At 49.7% G+C, this 23,644-nt stretch overlaps 2 protein-coding genes and 1 non-coding gene across 40 annotated transcripts in view; 2 read left to right on the top strand and 1 right to left on the bottom strand.

Moving 5' to 3' along the window:
* The window catches only part of PTPRU (protein tyrosine phosphatase receptor type U), a 90,379-nt gene extending 85,863 nt beyond the window's left edge, over positions 1 to 4,516 (bottom strand). For all 18 annotated transcript variants that reach the window (XR_014807360.1, XR_014807361.1, XR_014807362.1 and 15 more), the window contains exon 1: positions 4,328 to 4,516. Coding sequence is in view for 12 of the 18 variants with exons in the window: in XM_021095724.2 (XP_020951383.2) it covers positions 4,328 to 4,400 (73 nt within the window). In the remaining 6 variants the exon portion in view is untranslated. The remainder of the gene's footprint in view (positions 1 to 4,327) is intronic.
* Positions 4,517 to 10,586: 6,070 nt separating this feature from the next.
* Positions 10,587 to 23,644, top strand: part of MECR (mitochondrial trans-2-enoyl-CoA reductase) — a 36,482-nt gene continuing 23,424 nt past the window's right edge. For 8 of the 21 annotated variants that reach the window (XR_014804883.1, XR_014804881.1, XR_014804873.1 and 5 more), the window contains exon 1: positions 10,587 to 10,814. Coding sequence is in view for 5 of the 21 variants with exons in the window: in XM_084958282.1 (XP_084814408.1) it covers positions 10,636 to 10,814 (179 nt within the window). In the remaining 16 variants the exon portion in view is untranslated. 21 annotated transcript variants of the gene reach the window in all.
* LOC146402642 (U6 spliceosomal RNA) lies at positions 12,051 to 12,157 on the top strand. Its single transcript, XR_014808752.1, has one exon. It is a non-coding gene; the product is annotated as a U6 spliceosomal RNA (small nuclear RNA).

The following is a 23,644-nucleotide window of genomic DNA, read 5'->3' as shown; positions in this document are numbered from 1 at the left end:
TCACACACACACAGCTCCCCCAGTCTGACTGCCTGGCTGTCTGGATCACACCTGCCCACACCTCAGTGGGTCCCTCAAACCCCACCTGCAGAGGTCACCTCAGGGAGAAGCTCTCCTCCCTTCCTGGGCTCACAGGCAGCCAGGACAGAGACTGTGACCCCACCTGCTCACCCCAAGATCTGGGACAGAGGGTGAAGAGAGAGGGCCCTCGCCCCTCCTCCCCAGACGCTCAGGCTGACGGTTGGGACTCCATGCCTCTCACCAACTGCCGAGCCTCTAGCACAAAGAGCGGAGACCAGGGGCTGCCAGCTGCTGGGAGGCTAGGGTGGGGGCGGGGGGTGGGGGGGACGGAGGACAGTGGCTGGGGGAGGGGCTGGCAGGCAGAGAGCTGACCTCCCCAACTCACAGGTCCCAGATGACACTGTCTATGTGGTCTTTTCACATACAACAGGATCCCGCAGCAGAATTTTCCAGATTCCTAGAGGGAAACCTATTTCCTTAATCTCTACTTTCAGTGGAGTCAGTGCGCCCCCACCTGGCATCTCCAGCTCAGAACTTGACCCACTGGACATCACTCATTCTTTCGTGCCCGGTGTATTTCCTTAGCAGGAATGGGTCAGGCCTTGTACCTGCCAATAATGATTCAGCGGTGAACTAAATACCCATCCCTGTGCCCACAGAGCTCACGGTTTGTAAGGGAGAAAGGACCAATAAACTGTAATTACAATAATTACAGTGCTATGAAAAAAACCAATCAACCCCCAACCTCCCTTCTTGGGCTAGAAAAGGGAGCAACCAAGGAAGGCTTCAGAGAGGAGGTGATGTCTAAACTGAAACCCAAAGGAGGAGCAGAAGCTTACCCGGTGAAGAGGTGGAGTTAGAGAGTTCTGGGGAGAAAACAGCTTGTGCAAAAGCCCAGAGAGGAAATGGTGGGCAGTGGGTCTTGCTAAGTGGGTTAGACTGGCCAGAGCACAGGATGCAGAGGAGAAGAAGCACAAAAGCAGATGGGGCTGCACAGGCAGGGAGGGGTTAGAGCAACCAAGAGGGCCTAGGGAGAGGGACCTTAAGCTTGGAGGTAACAGGGAGCCTGCAAACCAGAGTTTCAAATACGTGTTTTAGGAAGATCCCTGACACCACGGAGGGGGGAAAAGGCTGAGGCCTTCCTGCATATGAAAGATGGCTAAAGATGGAGAGAAGGGGACAGATAAAGAGAGATCCATCATAAAAGTAGGATGCATCAGGATGCAGGGAGAGTGGCTTGGAGGAGGGGGAGGGGGTTGGAGGAAGGAGGGCACAAGGTCCCTCCAGCAACTCTAGCTGACCCAGCCCTGCATGAAAAGCCACCGTCTTATCCCCCGCCCCGCCCCCAATGGTCTAGCTTAGCTGATGAAAGCACAGAAGGATGGTGGATGATGGCATGCCTGGAGCAAGCAGGGTATCCACCCTGGATTTTCCCTGATTCCACTGCTGGGCAGGAGGCCACCCAGGGCCTCAGCACCTCCCACTCTGGCCACTCTCACGTCTTCCTGCTGAGTCCCTCCCTCACCCCCAAGGAGAAGGGCCAGCTGCCCAGACAAGCCTTTATTGCCCAACCTGAAACCACTGGGCAGCCTCTCCCTCATTCCTGCTGTCCACAACACCAGCAACCAAAAGGACAAAATGAGCTAGAACACAGCGGAATAAATTACTGCCAGATTTGCCTGGCTCAGAGACATCACCACTCACCCTTTGGTTGGGTAGGGGGTGCTCAGGAGGCATTCAGGAAGCTGGACTGACTCTGCCCAGTTTGGGGATGAGGGGAGATCACACCCCTTCTACTAAAGGCTTCTGAATTAAGCTCTAGTAATAATAGCTACAGGTGCCAGGAACCATTGAAGTGAAGTGATTTGCCCAAGGTCACAAGGACAGCAAGTACAGGAGGCAGATTTGAACCCAGGTCCCCCTGACTTCAAATCACAGCCTCTGGGGCCCGGTAGTGGTCCTCAAAACCATCTTTTGTGACACGCACAGAGCCTTACTTTACAATCTACCAAGTACCACACACCTTTATTATGAAGCCCATGGGGCAGATTAGGAAACTGAGGCCCCAAGAACTCACTCAACCTCAGTTCTTGACAATCCCCCTGCTGGCAGGAGCTGGGGCACCCAAGGGTTCTCAGAATTAAGGTGATGGTGGTAGGGATGGGGAGCATGTAGTACCTTCTCCCCTTGATCTCAGGGTTGGGGAGCGGGGCAAAGCTGCTGCAGGACGAAGTGGGGGCTGGGGTAGGATAAAGAGGGAGGTTGCCTTGGGGGTCCTCACAAGTACGGAGGAGTCAAAGCTAAAGGAGTCAAAGCTAAAACGGTGCAGAGGTGGCCTGGGGCTACAGAATCCACCCCCTGCTCAGAGCCAGTGGCAAGAGCCTAGAGAGCAACACCAGAGAGGCCCCAGGGGGCAGTGAGGCAGCGAACTGATCCAGGGCTGCCAGTTCTCCGAGGCCAGCGCCTGAAGGAGTATTTCCAGGGCCAAGGTGGCTCTGCATGTGTCTTGGCTCCGGGCGTCTCCCCGTTACTCAGTGCCCCGGATAGCAGGCTGGAGCCGCCCAACCCAAGGGGATGGTGTTGCTGAGGCGGGGGAGGGGACTAGCCACTCCCGCCCCAAGGGACGCATCGGGTGCAACTTCAACTCGGCTGGAGAGGGCCACAGTCAGGGATCCCGGGCCTCTGGGTGGGATGGGGGGATGGGGGGTGGACAGCACACCAACACACACAGCCAACACATGGTGCACAGCACACACAGATACACAGACACAGCTCTGGATACACACAGTCAGAAACGCGATCACACGTCAGCCACACACACACACACACACACACACCAAAAGACGCCGGACTCCAAGAAACACACCCAGAGACGGCGCAGTCATACAGCACACAGAAGCACGGAGACACACGCTCACACACGTACACTCACACACACGGCCGGCAGGGAGGCCGCACAAAGTTGCGGAGTCGACGGAGGAAGGTCCAGGGAGACCCCGGCGTCCGCGGTGCCTCCCGCGAGCCACGGGAGGGGTCGCTGTCCGGCCGCCCAGAGCCAGGCCGGGCCCGCCGGGACTCGGCCCCCGTCCGGCCGTCCCTGGTGCAGCCGCGGCCCGGCCCTCCCCGCCCGCTGGCCTCAGCGCGTCCCGCGGCCCCCCGCGTCCGCCTCCCGCGCCCGGCCCAGCCCGCTCCCGGCCCCTGCGCCCCGCGGCCCCGGCGCCGCCTCGGATCCGCCGCCCGCCGCTCCGGGCCGAACTTGCGAAACAACAAACAGCCCGACATGTCGGAGTCGGCGGCCGCCGGCCCACATCCCTCCCTCCCGAGCCTCAGGCCCGGCCCGACCTCGGAGGGGAACGGAGGGGAGGGAGAGGGAGGGGGCGCCTCCACGACAACTTGTTCCGGGCCCGCGCGCCCCCCACGCACGCACACACACTCACACTCACACACAGACACACACACACCCTGCCGCCGCCCCCTCGGGCGGCCCCGGGCACACTCTTAACCATGGCCCCGGCGTGCACCACACTCGCAACATTCCTGGACACGCAGCCAGCTACGCACGGACACACTCACACACTCACATCCGCTCCAGACACGCTCCTACACACGCATTCCCGGCACACTTGGCATTCACTCGGACCCACGTAGCCCCCGGAGGCGCACACCACCAACCCCAGACACTCCCACACGTACACATCGCGCATACAGCGCACGGACACACGCGTTCCGGACCGTTCCCACGCCTTCACACACGTACACGGGTCTCGCAAGCACACACACACCGCACACCGGTCCCCTGCTGCACATGCGGGCACAATCCACAGAGCACTCCCTGCCACACGCAGAACACAAACGCACAACCCATTCGTGGATACACAACAAACAGCACTCCGAGCTAGGGCACACGAAATGCCAACAAATACAACACATTAGCAGATACAACTCCAGCCACACAACAGAACTCAGATGGACACACAACAGATACACAATCCACTTGGCCGCACACACACACTACACACTGGCAGACACACAAGACAGCGCACACTCCATGCCTCAATGCACATAACACCCCAACATATTCCTGGACACACAAAACACACAGCACCTTTTCTTGCACATAACTCACGGACACACAATAGTCGCAGGCACACAAACACCCTGAGCATAAGATCGCACATCCAACACTAAGACACACAGGGAGCAGACTCGCAACGCCGCGTCTGCCAACACTCCCACTTTCTTCCGAGCTACGCCACGGGCCCCGGGGCTCCGCGGGGCAAGCTGGGTCCGACCGACGCGCACTTACCTGCCGGAGTCTCGGTCTCGGGCGCGCAGAGCTGGAAGGTGAGCGCCAGGACCAGCGCCTGGGCGCGGGCCATGGTGCGCCGCCGCCTGCCCCGGGGCCCGGCGCAGGGGGCGCTGCCGCCGGAGCCCGAGCCGAGCCCGAGGCGAGCCAGAGCCGGAGCGAAGCGGCGCGGCGCTGAGCGGGACTGGCGCCGAGTCCAGAGCGGGAGCCCAAGCAAGCGGGGCGCTGACGTCAGGCTCGACCGTGCGTTCCTCGGTCTCGCGGCGCCCCCTGCTGGCCGCCGCGCGCGCGCACGCCGCCGCCCGGTCCGGTCGCAGACAGCCCTGGCGCACCCCTCCCCCACTCCAGGACCACACACCCGCCCCACCCCTCGAGGTCCCTGGCTGGGCCTGGATGCCCCCCAACCTCTGCACCTACCCGGCGCCGACATTCCTAAGTGAGCAGGCCCACACCTCTGCTTGCTACCCACTCCTAGCTCTCAAACAGCTCTTTAGGACAAAGACCCAGGGACACCCGGCCTCTGCCTCTTCCAATCCTTGAATCCCCTCTATCTATGTTCCTTCAAAGGCTCACCCATAGTTACCTCCAAGGACAGGGAACTCATCACCTACCAAGAGCAGGTGGTGGGGTCTTTGGAAACTCTAGCTTTTAGAGTTGTTCACAGTATTCCTTTTCATCCTCTCAATGTCCATGGGATCTGTGGTGATGTCCCACCTTTCGTTTCTAATATTAGTCATTTGTCCTTTGCCTTCTTTTCTTATTCTAGCTTGAGGGTTATTGACTTATTGATCTTTTGAAAGAACCAGCTTTTGGTTTGGTTGTTTTGTTTTGTTTTGTTTTGGTCTTTTTAGGGCCACACCCACAGGATATGGAGGTTCCCAGGCTAGGGGCTAAATCAGAGCTGTAGCTTCTGGCCTACACCACAGCCACAGCAATGCAGGATCCTAGCCCCATCTACAACCTACACCACAGTTCAGGCAACTCCAGATCCTTAACCCACCAAGCAAAGCCAGGGATGGAACCCATGTCCTCATGGATACTAGTCAGGTTCGTTAACCACTGAGCCACAACAGGAACTCCTGGTGTGGCTGATTTTTATCTATTGATTTCTTACTTTCCATTTCACTAATTTTGCTCTAATTTTTATCATTTTTCTGCTTTCTTTGAATTTAATTTGCTTTTCTTTTTCTTGTTTCCTAAGACAGAAGTTTAGATGATTGATTTCAGATCTGTCTTCTTTTCTCATATGCGCATTCAGTGCTATAAATTTCCCTCTAAGCACTGCTTTCACTGCATCCCACACATTTTGGTAAGTTGTGTTTTCATTTTCATTTAGTTTCCACTTAGTTTGAAATTTTACAATCTCTCTTGAGAGTTCTCCTTTGACCCAGGTGTTATTTAGAAGTGTGTTGTTTAATCTCCAAGTATCTGGGGATTTTTCAGCACTCTTTCTGTTACTGATTTCTAGTCTAACCCCATTGTGGTCTGAGGGCAATCAGTGTAAATTGTGTTTTATGGCCCTGTAGGTGGTCTCTCTTGGTAAAAATTCCATGTGAGCTTGGGAACAATGTATATTCTGCTGTTGTTGGATGAAGCGATCTTTGGATGACCTTCATATTCAGTTGATTGATGGTGTTGTGGAGTTCAATTATGTCCTTCCTGATTTTCTGCCTGCTGGATATGTTCATTTGACAGAAAGATATTGAAGTCTTCAACTGTAATAGTGGATTCAGCTAGTTCTCCTTGCGATGTTGGCTTTTAAAAAGTCCTTCCTGGAGTTTCCTTTGTGGCTCAGCAGTAATGAACCCGACTCGTATCCATGAGTACTCAGGGTCCATCCCTGGCCTCACTCACTGGGTTAAGGATCCAGCATTGCTGTGAGCTTCGGTGTAGCCCAGCAGCTACAGCTCCAATTTGACCCCTAGCCTGGGAACTTCCATATGCCACAAGGGCAGCCCCAAAAAGGAAAAAAAAAGTCCTTCCTGGAGTTCCCACTATGATGCAGTGGGTTAAGGATCTGGCATTGTCTCTGAGGCAGCATGGATTTAACCCCTGGCCCAAGAGCTTCCATATGTCACAGGTGTGGCCGAAAAAGAAAAAGAAAGAAAATCCTTCCCTTTGTGCCATGAAATCTGCCTCCCTCATTGACTCTCATTGGTTCTTGTCTATCCCCTGGCCACACGGGTTAAGTTTATTTAGGCCTTTGTGCAGTGTAAGCCCTTGTACAATGACCACAAACTAGTTGTCCATTACTATGTAAGACCAGGCACCTCCTATGTACTTCATCTACATGGACTCATTCAATCCTCACCACTATCATTCCCATTATACAGCTGAGAAAATTGAGGTACATAGAGAGAGAGTGACTTTTCCAAGGTTATTCATAGTATGCAGCAGCACCAAAATTTGAATCAAGGCCATCTGGCTTGAACTGAATAGAAGCTAAGACCTGTCATCCATCTGGAAGAAATCAACAGATGCTGGATACTGATTCCTTTGTCCGACAGCTGCTCCAAGCCAAAGTGGAGATATAAAACAGATCAAAATCCCTACTCTCATGGAACTTATATTCCAATGCAATGACAAGAAGAATAAACAACCAAAAAAAAAAAAAAGGCAAGTTCTCTGGTATATGAGACAAAAATATACTAGAGAAATAGGGGAGAGAAAAAGTCAGGGAAAAGGGAATTAATACAGTTTTAAAGAGAGCACCTATTCTATGATGTATTCATTATGTCTCTGCACCTCCAGAACATGAGCTCCCTAAGGTCAAGGACTCTGCCTTATATCCCACTGCTTGGTATCTGGCATGTAGTCAGTCCTCGGTAAGTACTGACTGGATGGATGAATGAATGAATGAGTGGTGATATGGCTCTTGCCTTTAAGAAGCCTACTTTTTATGGGGAGAGACCAATAGCAAACATGCAGAGAAGAGGCTGAAAGGACCATCCAGAAAAGGAAAGCCAAGGTGAAAACAAAAGAAACAAGCAAGGATGCTGCTGTTTGCAGAGTACTCTTGCAGGAGCCTTGTGGCAGGAGTTTACCATTGGTCCCATTTTGGGAGATGTAGAAACTGAGGCTCAGAAAGAATAAGACACTTGCTCAAGGTCATGCAGCTAGTAAAGGATGGGCCCAGGGCTCAGACCTAGACCAGACTAATTCCACAGTCCTCTGCTCTTTGCACAGAAGACTACAGGGTAGGGACTATGATGGAGGCAGGGAGAAAAAGAACACGAGTAGCAGGTGGGGAGATGAAAAGGAAACCTTCTGCTTCACTTGAAAAAGACCACAACCTTCTATAATCCTTGAGAGAAGAGGGAAGGGAAAGGAAAGTCCTGGCCTGGAGTGACCAGCCCAAATCTAGGGAAAAGGAGACGGTACCAACAGACAGGGCCAGGCCATGAGGAAATTTAATTACTTTCAACTCATGGAATATTCATGAAGACCTACTCTGTGCCAGGCCCCATATTAGGTGCTGGCGTCATGGAGATGCACTAAACATGGCCCCACTTTTGCCTGGAGGAGGAAATGAGCACATAAATAAATAAGAACTATGTCCTAAAGGTCATAAAACCAGTCCGAAGAAAACACAAAAGCAGCAAGGGTTGACTTAGCCTAGGGGGTTGGGAAATAACATCAAAGAAATGACAGCTGAACCTGGAGTTTCCTGGATACTCAAGGCAGGGAAGAGAATTTTAGGCAGAGGGAGTAACCTGAGTCAAGGCATGAGATATGGAATACTAGGAAATGTGGGGGTCAGGTATGGCTGGATCATATGCTGTGCATGGTCCAATAGAAAAAGAAAGACAGCATGGAAGTCATAGTACAAAGGGTCTTAAATGTAAGGATGGAACAATTAGACCTGAACCCCTCAATCAGTGGTTCTCAAACTGTGTTCCTGGGGGAACCCAGCCATTCCTCAAGCCAAGCTGAGGGGCCCTGCAGTTGAATTAACCACAGTTGTATTTTTCTAATTTGTAGGAAGATAGACTAATTATAATGAGAAAAAAAAAAAGTTTACTGTTGTTTAAGGTGTTTTTCCTCCACTCTTTTCTAAAGATTTTAGAACTTGTTGATAGTGTGCTAGAATGATAGAATTAGCAGAGAATCATAGTTTTTTGTTTACAAATTTAAGTTTAATAGATCACAATATTCTACAAAGAACTGTGGCTTCTGGTACTTTCTGATTATTATTATAAAGTCATGGAAGGACTTTAAGTAAGGGAAGGACAAAATCTGGGCTTTCTTTTCGGGGAAAAAAAAGTCATTCATGAGGACTGAGAAAGAAGGACATGGGGAAGGAGAAAGAAGGGAGGGGATCTCAGGAAGAAGTTTATCAACAAAATGCAAATAAGAGCTGATGTCCTGGACCAAAAGTGAGGGCTATTAGAATGGAGAGGGGACTAAGTGCAGCCCCAGAAAGGAATACTTGCTGAGTGATTCTCCAGGCTTCCTGGCTGAGCTGCCCAGGGAATTCAGAGGCATCAACTTAGTAGAGAAGACAATGGCAGCTCATTCACCTAGGGAGTCTTCCAACAGAAGTAGAACTGTGTGTCACCATGAAAACAGAAGACAGGCAAGACTGAGTGTGTGTGTGTGTGTGTGTGTGTGTGTGTGTGTGTGTGTGTGTGTGTGTGTGTGTGATGTAGGACCAAGTCTTTGCCCCATCATGGGACACCAACTTTAATAATAAAAACAAGTACAAACAATTTTTGAGCATGTACTATGAGCCAGTCTGGATGTTTTTGCATGTGACATTTCTCATTTACTCTTTACAATAACCTCAATATCATTTATTACATGCTTTCATGTGCCAATAATTGGGCAGAGTCAAGACTCAAAGCCAGAGTCAAGACTCAAAGCTAGGTTTGCCAGAGTCAAATAGCAGAGTCAAGACTCAAAGCCAGGTTTGCCAGAATCCAGCACCTGCACCCTTCATCCCAACACTTTATTTTCTTCTTCAGAGAAAAGACTCTAAGTTGGCACATTTGGGGTCAATAAAATCCAGTGTAAGGAATTCTTATCCTTTGAAGCCTTGGTTCAGTGTTTCTCAACTTTTTTCCCCAGGTCCCTTGCATCAGAACATTCTTTTTTCTTTCCTTTTTGTCTTTTCTAGGGCCGCACCCACTGCATATGGAGGTTCCCAGGCTAGGGGTCGAATCTAAGCTGTAGCTGCCAGCCTACACCACAGCTCATGGCAACACCGGATCCTTAACCCACTGAGCAAAGCCAGGGATCGAACCCACAACCTCATGTTTCCTAGTCAGATTCGTTGACCACTGAGCCATGACGGGAACTTTAGAACATTCCTGAGCTATAAGAAACATGGTTTTCTGGACCCCTCCCCAATATCCTAATTCTGTAGGTCTGAGATGGGACCTCAAGTGGTTTTTATGCATACTAAAGATTTCGAGTCACAGGACTGGCTCCAATAGCACCTCTTCCAAGAGCCCCACCCTGACCCCAAACATCTAAGACTCCAGCGGTGCCCTCTGTTACACCCTAACATTCAAATGGGGTTTTAGTTATGCTCACATCTTCTTTCCACTATGATCTAGCATCTTTCCTGGGCTACAACTTTTTACAAAGCACTTCCATTGTCCCATTCAGTCCCTTTCTGCACCTTGCGCATTTTGAGATGGGCCCCTCCTTGTGATCCCTCCCTTATAATCTGAACACACTTTGCATTTTACGATGCGCTATCCGGTTTTTCTATTGTTATATCCTATCCTTACAACAATCCTGAAGGAGGTATATTAGCCCCATCACGCCAATGAGAAAGCTGACTCAGTTTGTAAGTCACTTGCCCCGGGCGGCTGAGGTAAAGAGTGGCAGGTCTAGGATTTGAACCTAATTCTTCTATCTCTGAACTCAGTCCTAGCCACATCAGCTTCATCTGCTCTACTTTGTGCAGGGAAATTAAGTTTGCCACGCTACACTTAAGACTCGGCGGAGACTAAATGAGATAATGTCGGAGGAGAAAAGGAGGCCAGAGGAGGGAAATTGTCTTTCTCAAAATCAAAGATCAAAATGCAGACCGTAAACACGGTTTTAGGCCAGTCTCAGACTTTTCTTGTTAGTTCAACTCTGGCTGGCTCAGACTCTGCGACTTCCTTACATCCCTCCGCCCACCGTGTGGCGGACCCCAGACAGTCTCCCCAAGCGCCACCGCCCGGGCCTCGGAGGAAGGGGCGGGGCGGAAAAGAAGAAAGGGGCGTGGTCAGGCGGCGGGAGCCGGGACGCTGACGCGCAGTCGCTGGAAGATGACGTATCTCTGAGCGTCCGACTCAGAGTTAACTGGAGAAAGCATGTGGGGCTGCGGCGCGTTCTGGGGGGCGCGAGCCCCGTCCCAGCTGCAGCGGTGGCTGCTCCCCGCTTCCCGCCGCCGCCGCCGGCCTGCTGCCGCCTCCTTCTCTGCATCTGCCGAGCCCTCCCGGGTTCAGGCGCTGGTCTATGGGCACCACGGGGACCCAGCCAAGGTCGTCGAGTAAGACACGGCGCCGAGACGGGGCAGGGGGCTGGGGTTCCTGGAGGGCTTTAAGACCGGACGTGGAGAGGGGTCTGGAAAGGGAAAGACGGAGCCCGAGGAGGAAGGCAGAGAATAATCGGACCGAAACTATTGCCCAGGTCACGTGTGGTAGCTCAGAAAGTCCGTGCTTCGAAGAAGTTGAAAACCTGAGAGGCACAGTCATAACGGTAACAGTGGCTGACGTTTATTAGTTCCGTTCTATGTGTTAGGCAGTCCCTGTGTAAATGGATGCTCTCAGTCTTTTGGGGTAGGTACTTGATTTAGTCCCACTTTGCAGATGAGAAAACAGAGACTTAGAGAGGTAAACTCTCTAGTCCAAGGTCACACAAAGCAGTTAAGTGGTTGAGTGGGGATTTTTAAACCCAGGTCTGTCTGACTGGTCTACATGAGTTCCTATGGTCTATTAATTTGTGGAAGGATTTTCAGAATACTTTTTCATCCATTCAGATCTTCACATCCCAGAAAGTAGGTCAGAGATGATTGTTTCCATTTTACAGCAGGCAAAGGGCTTGTCCAAAGTGATAGAGCTAATAAAGAGTGCAACTGAGACAGGAATCCATGGCTTCAGAGTCCCCTCTTGTGTAATTTGCCCTCCACTGCACTGTATGTGTGTCTTTAACTAGTTAAAAACAGCTCCTGTTTTGGAGCCATACAGACTGAGTGTCAAATACAGGCTCAGCCTCTAAGTAGCTGTTTGATCTTGGACAAGCCACTCAGCCCCTCTGCGCCCTTGTTACTTTTATGATCGTGTCCTAAAATTCTGTTGAATCTTAGTCCATGGTTTTTGCATGCAGCTGATAAAAACAGTATATGAATTTTTTCATTGATTGTAAATCTGCACATAAATGATTATAGTCATTCAAAAGAGCTAGTGGGGGTCACTGTAGTAGTACTGGGGCAAAAGCAGAAGACCCAGGGTCAAATCTTTGTCCTTCCTATCTTAGCTCTGTGTGTTTGGCAAGTTCCTAGGTTCTCTGAGCCTCGGTTTCATCCCATTTAAAAATAGAAACAATATAGTCATAGCTCATAATGCTAATCAGCTGCAATAAAACGAATGCTCTTCAGCAAAAAGCACCTGCATACTCTCTTGCACTCCCTTGTTTACAACTCTTTGATTCCCAGCAAAATGGTTTGATTGTTTTCCAAAGGACAAGCAAACAAGGAATTATTTTCATGATTAAAATGCAGGCTAGAGTGCTCACTTAAGCGGCACATATACTAAAATTGGAACGATACAGAGAAGTTTAGCATGGTCCCTGCGCAAAGATGACATGCAAATCTGTGAAGCGTTCCATATTTTTACTTTAAAAAAAAAAATTCAAGCTAGATGTTTTGACATCTGAAGGGGATAAGCCTCAGACAATTTCCTGGTCATGCACTCAGCCTAGCCCCATCCACCATTAGAGCAATTGAAAAGAATATTGAGAAGAAACTTCAGTCAATACGCCCCAAATTAGGAGTTCCTGTCATGGCTCAGCCCTAACGAACCCAACTAGTATCCATGAGGATGCAGGTTCGATCCCTGGCCTTGATCAGTGGGTTAAGGATCCGGCATTGCTGTGAAGTCTTGTGTAGGTCACAGACTCGGCTCAGTTCCCACGTTACTGTGTCTGTGGTGTAGGCCAGCAACCACAGCTCCGGTTCAACCCCTAGCCTGGGAACTTCCACATGCTGCATGTGTGGCCCTAAAAAGATAAATAAATAAACCCCAAATTGTATGTTGATCATAGGTGATAAATCACCATGTCGGAAAGACATCTCCCTGAGGGCTGTGCTGTAATGAGTTGGTACATCTCTGATGAACAGTCTTTTTCCAGGAATGCATTCCAAATGGAGACAATGTAGTGAGTCTCTCATAGGCTTGTAGTTTATGTGTCTGGTGGAGGACCTGCCACAAAATAGGAGCTTCAAAAATGCTAGTTGAGCCTGAATCTAATTTCCGTAATAAATTGAGTTCTGTGTGATGAGGAAGGCATCTCCAGTGTTCAGGGACCCTTAGAAAAGGCCTGAGTGCAGCTGCCTCCTGATTGATGTCCTCCACTTGGAGAGCCAGGGAAGCTGGACCAGACTGGTCTGGTTGCAAATGCCACTTAGGAAAAAAAAGACAGCTTCTCTTGTCTCCTTGTGTGGGAACCCTGATAATGTCCCAGAAGTTCAAAACATAACTTCCGTGAAGCATTTATTCAACCTTGGCTTCACATCTCAGTCACCTGGGTCACTTGTGGAATCTACATATTCCCAAGTGCTACTCCTGCAGTATTTAGGGGGGTCCAGAATGGCCCTGGCTTGAGAGCCATTGCCTAGTGAATACACACTGTCAGACAGGCAGGAATTCTCTCTGCCCCCGAAGGGCAGCTTTCCCTTCTGACCCAGATTCAGGCGACCTGACTTGTTCGTGGATGGACCGAGGCCAGAGACTGGGATTCTCTCCTTTGTAGTCACATCTTAGGTGGTTTAGGGTAACCACACTGTCACAGAAAGAATCAAGTGTCCTTTAAGCATCCTAGTGACTGGATGAGCAGGTCAGGTTGCACCAGGTGGGGTCATGGTGTCTGAGCAGAGTGTTCCCCAAGCTGCTATGGCCAGAGCTCTGGGAACAGCAGGGAGGGAGTGAGGATCTGGGTCGGGGGATGTTGCCGAACTCCTCAAAATGAGGCCTCCAGGGACCTCCTGTTTTCATGTCAACCTTCTGAATGTCTCTCTTCATGCCTCCTTGGCCCCAAATATTCCAGCTGTACTCTACTGAGCCTTTTCCTCTGGTCTCTTAGAGTTTCTTTTAACCTCCCTAAATGAATCCCCTAAATAAGCACCTGGGCTTTTTTCATGTGAAGGATTGAGCTCCCAACTGCAGTGGTTCGGGTCACTCTGGCGTAGGTTCAATCCCCAGCCTGTCACAGTGGGTTAAAAGAATCCATCGTTGCTGCAGCTGAGGCTCAGATTCAATCCCTGGCCTGGGAGTTTCCATTTACCATAAAATTAAAAAAAAAAAAAAAAGAACTGCCAATCTAAATGAAGTTAAGACTGAAGAAAATGACAGACATGGGAGAATTACAAACATTCCAGAAACTCCAGAGGTCCCCTTGGCCATTGCCCTCCTGCAGAGTTCTGGATTTTCTATCAGATAATTTCTGGAAACTCAGTGTGTTCTTTCTTTTTGTTCCTGAAAGTCCCCTTTTAGAACTTAGCATTTCCTAGATCTTATGGTAAAAACACCTCTCATGTATTGTGTGCCTACTTTGTGACAGGCATTGGGCCAAGTTCTCCACATGCATTATGAAATTTAAAAATCAGAGTAATCCCGGTTGGTCATTGTTATCACCATTTGGCAGATAAGAGAACTGAGGTTCAAGACACTTTGAAGCCCCAGGTTATAGAATTAGGATGTCCCTTCTTCATTAAAAGTCCATGATATAGACATAGACCTGAAGAAACAATGACAGTCATCTCAAATGTTTTTTGAGCATGAGATAGAGTATAAAATTGAGAATAAGAGAAGTTCCCTGGGGGCCTAGTAGTCAAGGATCCAGCATTTTCACCGCTGTGGCTCAGGTTCAGTCCCTTGCCTGAAACTTCCACATGTCATGGGTGCAGCCAAAAAAAAAGGGACTAGATAGGTCAGAAGAAAAGGTGAAATTATAGGTCATTCAGGTGATCCCAAGTCTCTACTCTTCACAGGAAGGGCACCCCCTCCGCACCCTCCTGCCACCCTGGGGAAGTTGGTAGGAATGCTCTCCTCTGTCTCTCCCCCTTTTCAGGATCCTGAAGCTTTCATAAAACAGCATCCTAGTCATCCTGGCTTTCCCACCTGCCTGCTGCTAGCACAGAATGAAATGAAGCTGTGAAACCTTTGGACAAATACCCGTTCTGTCTTAGCCAGATGGAATTTGGGGAGCAGGTGGTGGGGACCCAGGCTGTGTAGGTAGTGAGTTCTCACTGCAGGGCACTGTTTACTCTCAGGGGATTTCTTACTTTTACACTTGGCATCGGTGTTTGAAACCAAAACTCTGCGCAAGACTTGGTTTTTAAACCAGAATTCCAGGACTTTACAAAATTCGTTATCATTCTGACTTGGCGCTCTGTTGAGAACTGGGATTTTGCTTGCTTGCTTGTCTTGTGAATTTCTTTTCTATGGTCGTGAGTGAAGGAGGAGGTGACAGAACTCATTGTACGCTAACATGTGAGCCAGCGCTTCTTTGAGGGCCTGCTACGTGTTGCGTACTGAGGGTGCAGAGATGAATAATCTGTGGCCTTTGCCCTCCGGGAGATGGTCCGGGCAGTAAGCGCTGTGATAGCTTCGTTTAGAGCCAATGGACACCTGAAGAGAGGCACCCGACCCCCTCAGGTGGTCAGGATGCTTGCTTAGACACGAGGTCTGAGTCCCCCTGAAGATCAGGTGGGCCATGTACAAGGAGAGAACATGTAGAAGAACCTGCATGGGCAGAAGCCCAGAGGGTCTGCCTAACAGATAGAGTGTGCTCAATATGTGATCCTTGAGGGAGGCATCTGTGGAAACAGGCTCAGGAGGGAGCCTGAGATCACAGGTTCTACACCCTGTGACACTCGCACATCACCTTCCCTCTGGACTTCACACTAGGCTGTTTGGGGCCAAGCCCTTGGACCCTTGTTTCCTCATTCTTGCCGCTGAAGGTGAAACTTGGCAGCACACCCCCAATGAACTGCACTGTAGACGGGGTTTCAGTGACCAGAGCGTCTGAGAGGAATGCCACGGCCCCGCAGCTCCAAGTTATTGCTGTCTGGCCCTCCTAGCTGCTCCTGCAGCATTCTGGTGTGGCTCCAGGCCTGTCCCACCCTGAGTGGGATGGGACGGATCTTCATTTTAGAGAAGGAAGAGCAAAGATAACACTGGGCTACTCTGTGGCTCAAGGTGTGTCCTTGGAGACCACCTGCAAGAGCACTGGCTTGGGTTCTAGTCCCAACCCCACCACTCATTAGAGTGAGGGCATCACTACAGTCTCCATCCTTTTCAGTAATTTTTTGGTAAAAGAAAGGGATTAAGAATCCGACTACAGGGAGTTCCCATCGTGGCTCAGTGGTTAATGAATCTGACTAGGAAGCATGAGGTTGCGGGTTCGATCCCTGGCCTTGCTCAGTGGGTGTTGCCGTGAGCTGTGGTGCAGGTTGCAGACGCGGCTCGGATCCCGCATTGCTGTGGCTCTGGTGTAGGCCGGCGGCTACAGCTCCAATTCGACCCCTAGCCTGGGAGCCTCCATATGCCGCAGGAGCGGCCCTAGAAAAGACAAAAAAAAAAAAAAGAATCTGACTACAGCAGCTCGGGTTGCTCTGCAGGCATGGGTTCTGTCCCCAGCCAGGTGCAATGGGTTAAAGCATCCAGTGTTGCCTGCAGCTGCCACATAAGTCACAGCTGCAGCTCAGATTCAGTCCCTGGCTTAGGAATAGCCATATACCACAGGTGTAGCCATTTAAAAAAAAAGATAGAGGGAGTTCCCATTGTGGCCCAGCGGAAACAAACCAATTAGTATCCATGAGATTGTAGGTTCAATCCCTGGCCTCGCTTAGTGGGTTGGGGATCCAGTGTTGCTGTGAGCTGTGGTATAGGTCGCAGACGCGGCTCAGATCCGTTACTGTGGCTGTGGTGTAGGTTGGCAGCTGCAGCTCCAATTAGACCCCTATCCTGGGAACTTCCATATGCCCCTGGTGCAGCCCTAAAAAGCAAAACATAAAAAGTAAAATAAAAAGAAAGAAAAGGAATTCCGTTGTGGTTCAGCAGGTTAAGAACCTAAGTAGTATCGATGAGGATGCAGGTTCAATCCCTGTCCTCGCCCAGTGGGTTAAAGGATCCAGCATTGTTGCAAGCTGTGGCGTAGGTCACAGATGCGGCTCAAATCTGGTGGTGTTGTGGCTGTGGTGTAGGCCAGCAGCTGCAGCTCCAATTCAGCCCCTAACCTGGGAATCTCCATAAGCTGTGGGTGCAGCCCAAGGAAGGAAGGAGGAAGCTAAGGTGCTGACCAAGGTCAGCAGCAGTAAACATAGACGTGCATGTGGTCCCTCTGCCCCCATCTGTGCCAGTGACAAACCTGCACAGCTGCCTTTTCTATGTACCTCAAAACCTACACACCTCTGTACTTCATCCTCTTCAAACAACACGTTTTCCTGCCAAGACAAGATGAGGCCTCAGCATCCTTCTCAACATAATATTGCAGCCATGGAAATGGTTGTGATGCCTGAGTCCTCTGATCCAACAATTGTCCAACCCTGATGAATCTGAGAAGCTGAAGCAGGCTTTAGATTGCCTGCTCATCACCGTTTGCTCCAGAAGCCTCCAGGGATTGATGGTGTGGCTTGAAATCCAGAGTCCTGTGCACAAGATTTCACCAAAGCCTCACTTTGCCATTGGTTAGTTACATAATAATTAGCCCACCAGGGAGGGGCTGCACGGTCAGCATTGTACCCGCAAAGAGATAAAAGCAGCCTCAGGCAGGGACTCTGCCCCCCCCACCGTGGCCCAGTGTTGCTCTCTGAAGCAAAAGGAGAGTTCGACCTCAGCAAGTTTCCTAACGTTAGCAGGGGTAGAATATTATGGGGTTTGCAAGCTTTCTGGTAATCTTAGTTGAGGGAAAGTAGGAGATTGAGAGAGTAGGGAAAGGGTTTTTTCCAACTCCAGGTAGAAACTTCCAGAAGTTGCCCTCAGTCTCTGATTCCTTTCCATTCAAAGTGATTGTGCTACAGAACAAAAAGTCCTGAATGGTGGGAAGGCAAGATGACTTTGAGACAGAGACACTGTAAGAGGCAGGGGGAGGCAAGTGGGAGTTGCCCGCACACCAAGGAACTTGGAACAGATGAGCTTTGCCCTGGGAAAGGAGCCTTCCCTGAGAGCTCAGGACTCATTAGCGGCCGCCAACATCCCCTGCTGGGGAGCGAGCTGTGAGCTAGAGAACTTCCTTCTTCCACAGCTTCCCAGTTGTGCCCTGCTTTTAATTATTAATCAAATCCCAGAACAGTACCCAGCACGCCAGGCATTTCACTAAATCACAGAAAGCGTCTTGTTTGTGACCATGGGGGTTGCAGACAGACCAGGGAGGGCCCGTAAGACATCGGGTTACCTTCACCCAGTGCCGGGTGACAGAACACACATCCTTGGCTCTCTGTAGTGAGCAGATGAGAAAGTCTCTGTGGCCCATGACAGGTCCTCCTGCACAAAGTGACAAGCGACCAGTTTGAGGTGATTGAGTGGAAGATGCAAGATAAGGACAAATGGTTGCTAATTAAATGCAGAAGGCAGGAACGCTATCTTAGCAGAGCTGGCCGATGGCCGCCTTACACAGCCAGTAGAACTGAGCCAGTCCCCAAAGTGCTGGTCTTTTTTCTCCCCTCTCAAAAGGGCTCTTTCTTCTGCCTGCTTTTGTCTCCCTTGTAGTTCATATGGCATCACAGGTGTACAGCCTTGGCCTCAAAGGAACCATTGTGACCTTATCCAGGCTGGGATCTGTCAAGTGAAGACAGAGGCATCCCTCCGCGTTGCGTGGCGCCATTACACCCACAGGGGAAGGAACTGGACAGTCTTGGGAAAGTGCCTTGAGAGCCAGCCAGACTCTGTTTGGGTGCCTCGTTTGCACTCCACAACACAGCCACCAGTTCCTTTGGTGAGTTTAAAAAAACAAACAACAACAACAGCAGCAAAGGAAGAAATTGCTCTCATTACACCCAAGGTCCACCCAGTCTGAACTCCTGGAATTCAGACTCAGCCCCATTTTCCTTCCTGTCTCAGCAGCATGGTATCCTTGACGACGCTGTTAGAACTGTCTGCGTCTGCGGGAGCAGCAGCGTCTGTGGTATTGATGGCATTCCATGGGGCAGGCTGGGGCTGGTCCCCCTGGTGAGATGCAGCTGGACCAACACACCTCCCCCTGGGCGAGCAGCCAGGGTCGGGCCTGTCCCCCGCCCTCACCCACCTGTGTTTGCAGCTTCAACTTTCCATCTCCTGCCGCCCTCTCCTTCCCTCCCACTTCTGTGAATTTCAGCTGGCGCAGAGCAGCAAGGCTCGCAGAAGACAAAGAAGAGAACCAGGAGCGCCTTGCAGCCCAGGGCAGCATTTTTCAAACTGCTGTTAGGGGCAGGCAGTTACTCAGTGTGCTGTGAGGACAGTGTTCCCGGCTGAGTTAACTCTGGAAACTCTAGATTACAGAGAAACCAGAAAGAACCCCCTTGTGTGTTTCTTTACTGAAAGACTTCTCAGAGCCTTTATGACTGATATGCAGTTTGGATCTGATAAAGGGAGTTGAGGAGGCAGCATTTCCCAAAAGCCTCAGACCCTAAGGAATACCTGACACCATCTCCCGGGATGGAAGTTCTACACACACAGCGTAGGGAATCCCGGCTTAGTGTTCAGCAGTCTGAGCTTGGGAGTCAAGCTTAAGAGCAAGCCTTGCCACTTACTAACAGTTTAACCTCGGGCAAGGTACTTCTCTGAGCTTCAGTTCCCATCTGAAAATTAGGGTGACAACACCCTCCAGATAGATATTTTGAGAACCAAACAACATCTTGTATATAAAATGCTAAGCACGATGCCTGGAGCTTAGTAAGCTGTTAACATTGGTTATCATTTAATTGTCCAGCTAGTTCGCCCAGAAGAGGTTCATCTGCTGCCCAACTCCACCTTCACAAGCTGACATAGCTCTGTATGTCCAGCACAGAGCTCTCGCCTCCATCCTGTACAGCAGGCCACCTGCTTCAAGCTTCAGGTCTCTTTCTTCCACAGTAAGCCACTCCCTCCTTATCTCAGCACCTAGCTGCCCAAGCCCGAAGCTTGGGAACCATCAGAGACTCCACCCTGCCCCACGTGAATCAGTCACCAAGTGACTTCACCGCCACTTCTTATTTAAGAGATTCCAGGTTAATCAAATTCTTTCCATTCCCTCAGCTCTAATCCAGCCTGCACCTGTACCCGACCTACCATCAGGTCAGATTCTTTGCCAGTCCCTCTGAAGAGGCACCCCTCAGTCCATCCACCCAGTAAACCCCTTCAAGCTCTAACTAACATATCAGGCCTTCCCAAGTCCCTCCAGCTGCTCAGACCCTCCGTCGGCATTAGCACCACAAACCACTTCCTGTGTTTCCGAGTGTCAGTCCCAAGCCATCAAGCTCCCAGGCAGCAGATACTATGTTTTCCATCCTTAAAGTCCTTGGCACAGTACTTGGCCCTTTGTAGGTCTGTCGATAAATATTTGTTGGATTAGATTTCCTTGACCTTGCCGAAAAGTTGCCATCTTCCTTTGAGTGATCTGTGATTTTCTCAGAGGTATAGCCAGCTGTTTCAAAGAGTTCCTTGGATACTCCTACCACTGATAAGAGCTGCCATTTTTTCAGCATCTGTGTGCGTCAGGTTCTCTAGCCAGAGCTGTGTGTGTCCACTAACTCATTTAATCCTGTGAGTTGACTGCTCATTTTCTCCCATTCCACAGTTGAGTATTGGGAGGTTTAGCTAGCTGGTCAGTGACTGAGGTAGGATTCAAACCCTGAACTGCTGTTTCACTCCAGATCCATGCTCTACCCTTTTTCTGTGAACTGAACTCTACTTGTATTTTCATCTTGACCGTGGTCATCTAGATTTTTTTTTAAACTCTAATCTTATTGCAAATTGGATCTGCACTTACCTGTGAGGAAAAGAGGCATGGGTTTTTGCTTCAGTTGGACTCTCTTAAGGATAATCTCCATCTTTATTTGCACCTGTTCTTCAAGGGTATTTTCCTAAACAGACCAGAACCAGGGAGCACAAGTACCAACCTCAGCAGCTAAGTCCCTGTGGTTTGAACCCCTTGCCTGATTCCCCAAATCACTTGCCTTTATGCCACATTTTCTCACTAGAGGGGAAATGGGATAATTTCTTTAAAAAGCAGCATTTTGGTCCCAAACACGAGGCTAAACACTGAGTTAAGACTAAAAGTTCTCTACCCTCTCTAAACTCACTGTCTATCGGGGAGGCAAGACATTCTGAAACTCAGTGCTAAGTAAAAGGAACACTGAACTGACCTGGATTCAAATTCATGTCTGCACTCCAAAATCCAGAAAGCTCTGAAAACTAACGGTTTTGTTTTGTTTTCATAAGTCATTTGGAGGCAAAACCTAACCTAAAGTGAAGTATTTATAGAGTCACCACTCACCCCACTTGGTGTGAATATTCCTGCATTTTGCTGCAGAAACATGTCTGATTGGAGTGTTGTCCCAACCCCAGGGAGCAGTGCAGACAGATAGCACAGTCCTGAGCTCTGGAGGACGTCTGGCCCCAAGAGTTGGAAAAGGATTGTGAGCTTATGGCTTGTTGTGACCAATTGAGGAAAATGTAGAGAAAGACTTCATAACCTAGAAAGCAATAAACTTGTATGAGATGGTCTTAAATGGTGTAGCCCCCCGACCTGTGTAATGGAGCACGGAGAGCAGAGCAGGTGATTTTCTTCAGGACCAGGAAGAGGGTCAGGGGGCATCTTAGGGGAGGTAAAATTTCAGTCAGGTGCTAAAGGGTGAGTTGAATTTCTCACTTCAGGGAGAGGCTGGAAAAGGAATTCTGGGCTGAGGGGAGAGCGTGTAGAAAATGTCCAGGAAGATATGTCTTTAAGTAGCTGGAGCACATGGACTCTGTCAGCTTACAGAAAAACTCTGATGATCTGTCAAAATGCAAGAGAGAAGCGGTACAGATGATATAAAGGAGCAGCTAGTCCACAATCCATTTGCTCTGAGCCGGATTTTTCTCTGGAATGCAGACTTTTACACACAAGCATTCACAGAGGAACAGCGCTGATGCCTCCCTGCTTATCCTGGTAGGACCCCACCAGGATATGGGGAGACTTTGGAAACCAGAAAGCAATAGTTTCTTCTTCTTTTTTTTTTTTTTTTTTTTTTTTTCTAGACCAGACCCCACCCCGTCTCCCCAGGTGGGTCCAGCAGGGATCAAGGCTGCACACTCCTCCGGGCTGGTGCTCCTCTTGGTGCCCTCAGCCTGATCTGGGGTCAGCCCTTCACCAGCTGGCTTCTCTAGCATCAGACTGCCAGGTTCAAATCAGATCAACCACTTACTACTTTCCGTGGCCTTAAACAAGCTAGTTACCTCTTTTGTGCCTTTGTTCCTGGGCTGTAAAATCAGAATAATAGCATGAAAGCTGGCACTGAAAACGTGTTAGCTGAATGCCTGACTGGTATGCATGTGCTGGAACAGTAGTTACTGTTATTACAAGGACTCCTCCTCCTCCAGCTATATACAAATACATACATTCCTTAATACTTAACCTAGAAGGGGAAAAAGGCCCTTTATTCTCTCTGCCTTGGTCATCAACTCCTTCCTAGTTCACCATTTTCTGTAGAGAGTGTTTCTATTTGATTTCTTGCAGCTGGTTCTCAGTCTTGGTAAAGTATGGCCTCCCTTACTTGGTCATAATTCAGTACAGGGATCCCCAGGTTGGGTCCCCAGGGGGCCCCATGGGCAGTCAGTGGGAGTCCCATACTAATTTCAGGTGCTAACACAGAGCGTGGTAATTAAGAGCATCAACTCAGAAAGTGGGTAAGCTCTACTCTGACCAGTTAACCTAGCCTGCATAAGTTTCATAATCTCTCGGAGCCTCCATTTCCTGCTTGATAGAACAGGAATATTCATCCTTCCATCACAGGAGTGTTACACCTTAGATCAGATCATGCATTTAAAGCCCTTGCACAGGACCAGGTGTATAATACACACCTCATAAATACCTGCCACCAGTATTACTACCAGTACAAGGCATTTCTTGGAAATCACACTTTTATTCCAAGTGGAGCCTCGAGTATAATTAAAAGGTCGGATTTCAGCAGGAAGTGGGTGGAATTACATCAGCTTAGTGCAGTGACACTGTTGCCTAAAGCTAAGAACCTCTCGTTGGCAGTTAGATGTGGCTTTAGTAAGTAAAAATAAGAATTATTACCTGACAAGTACATTTGGGCAGAGAAATGCATTGCAAACATGAAGTCAGAGGTGTAGAGACAGAAAAAGAGTCTGATAATTAGAAAGTCACAAGGATCCATTGGTCTAATATACTGATCAGCCCTTTCTAGTTGGTGAAAAGTCTCCTTTTATAAAAAGCAAAAGTAGCACATAGGTATTGTCACTGGGCAGGTTTTACCCATCAACCAACATTCCAGGGGATAAAGATGTTGGTCCCCTAAGGTGCGGGGCGCGCACACCCTGAGCAGAGAGCGTGACCACATAGACTTGAAATGAGCGGAGCTCTTGGAAGTGATCCAGTGCAAAGGGGGACAATAGTGGCATCACTTCCATTTTATAAATAGAGAAACGGAGACCTCGAGCAGCAGGGAAACCTGCCTGTGGTGACACAGCCATCCTGTGGTGGAGCCCCACACCTAAGACCCACAGGTCTCCAGCCAGCATCCTTTCTGACAGACCAGCATCCTCATCCAGAAGGGACATCGCTCCAGGGCAGGGGGCATCACCCAGGGAGTTCTTTCCCAACTCTGGGCCATGTGTCTCTTTCCTTCACCTCCACTGCAACTAACGGAAGTGTCTCCTCTCCCTGTGCATGTTGGGGGGAAGATAATAGGAGAACAATGAGCTAACCCAGGGTTTCCTGGTTGTGCCCGTTCATAAGACCTCTTTAGAGTGCTCCTAATCTGGAGATGCTGACTCAGAAGGTCAGAGCAGGAACCTGGGATCTGTACTCTTAGTAAGCATACCAGGTGGCTCTTAAAGTCAGGCAAGTTTTGGAAAACGTGAGGCTGATCCATGCCTGCAGGAGTTCTAACTTTTCTGTCCTACAGTGGGGCAGTGAGGT

This window comes from Sus scrofa, chromosome 6 (assembly GCF_054392235.1).
Source record: "Sus scrofa isolate SSC_HxYL_T2T_F1_AM1 chromosome 6, Sscrofa_HxYL_maternal_Yorkshire_Landrace_v2.0, whole genome shotgun sequence".
Classification (NCBI taxonomy): Eukaryota; Metazoa; Chordata; class Mammalia; order Artiodactyla; family Suidae; genus Sus; species Sus scrofa.
The sequence above is the reverse complement of the archived record's forward strand: the minus strand, read 5'-3'. Positions and strand labels throughout refer to the sequence as shown.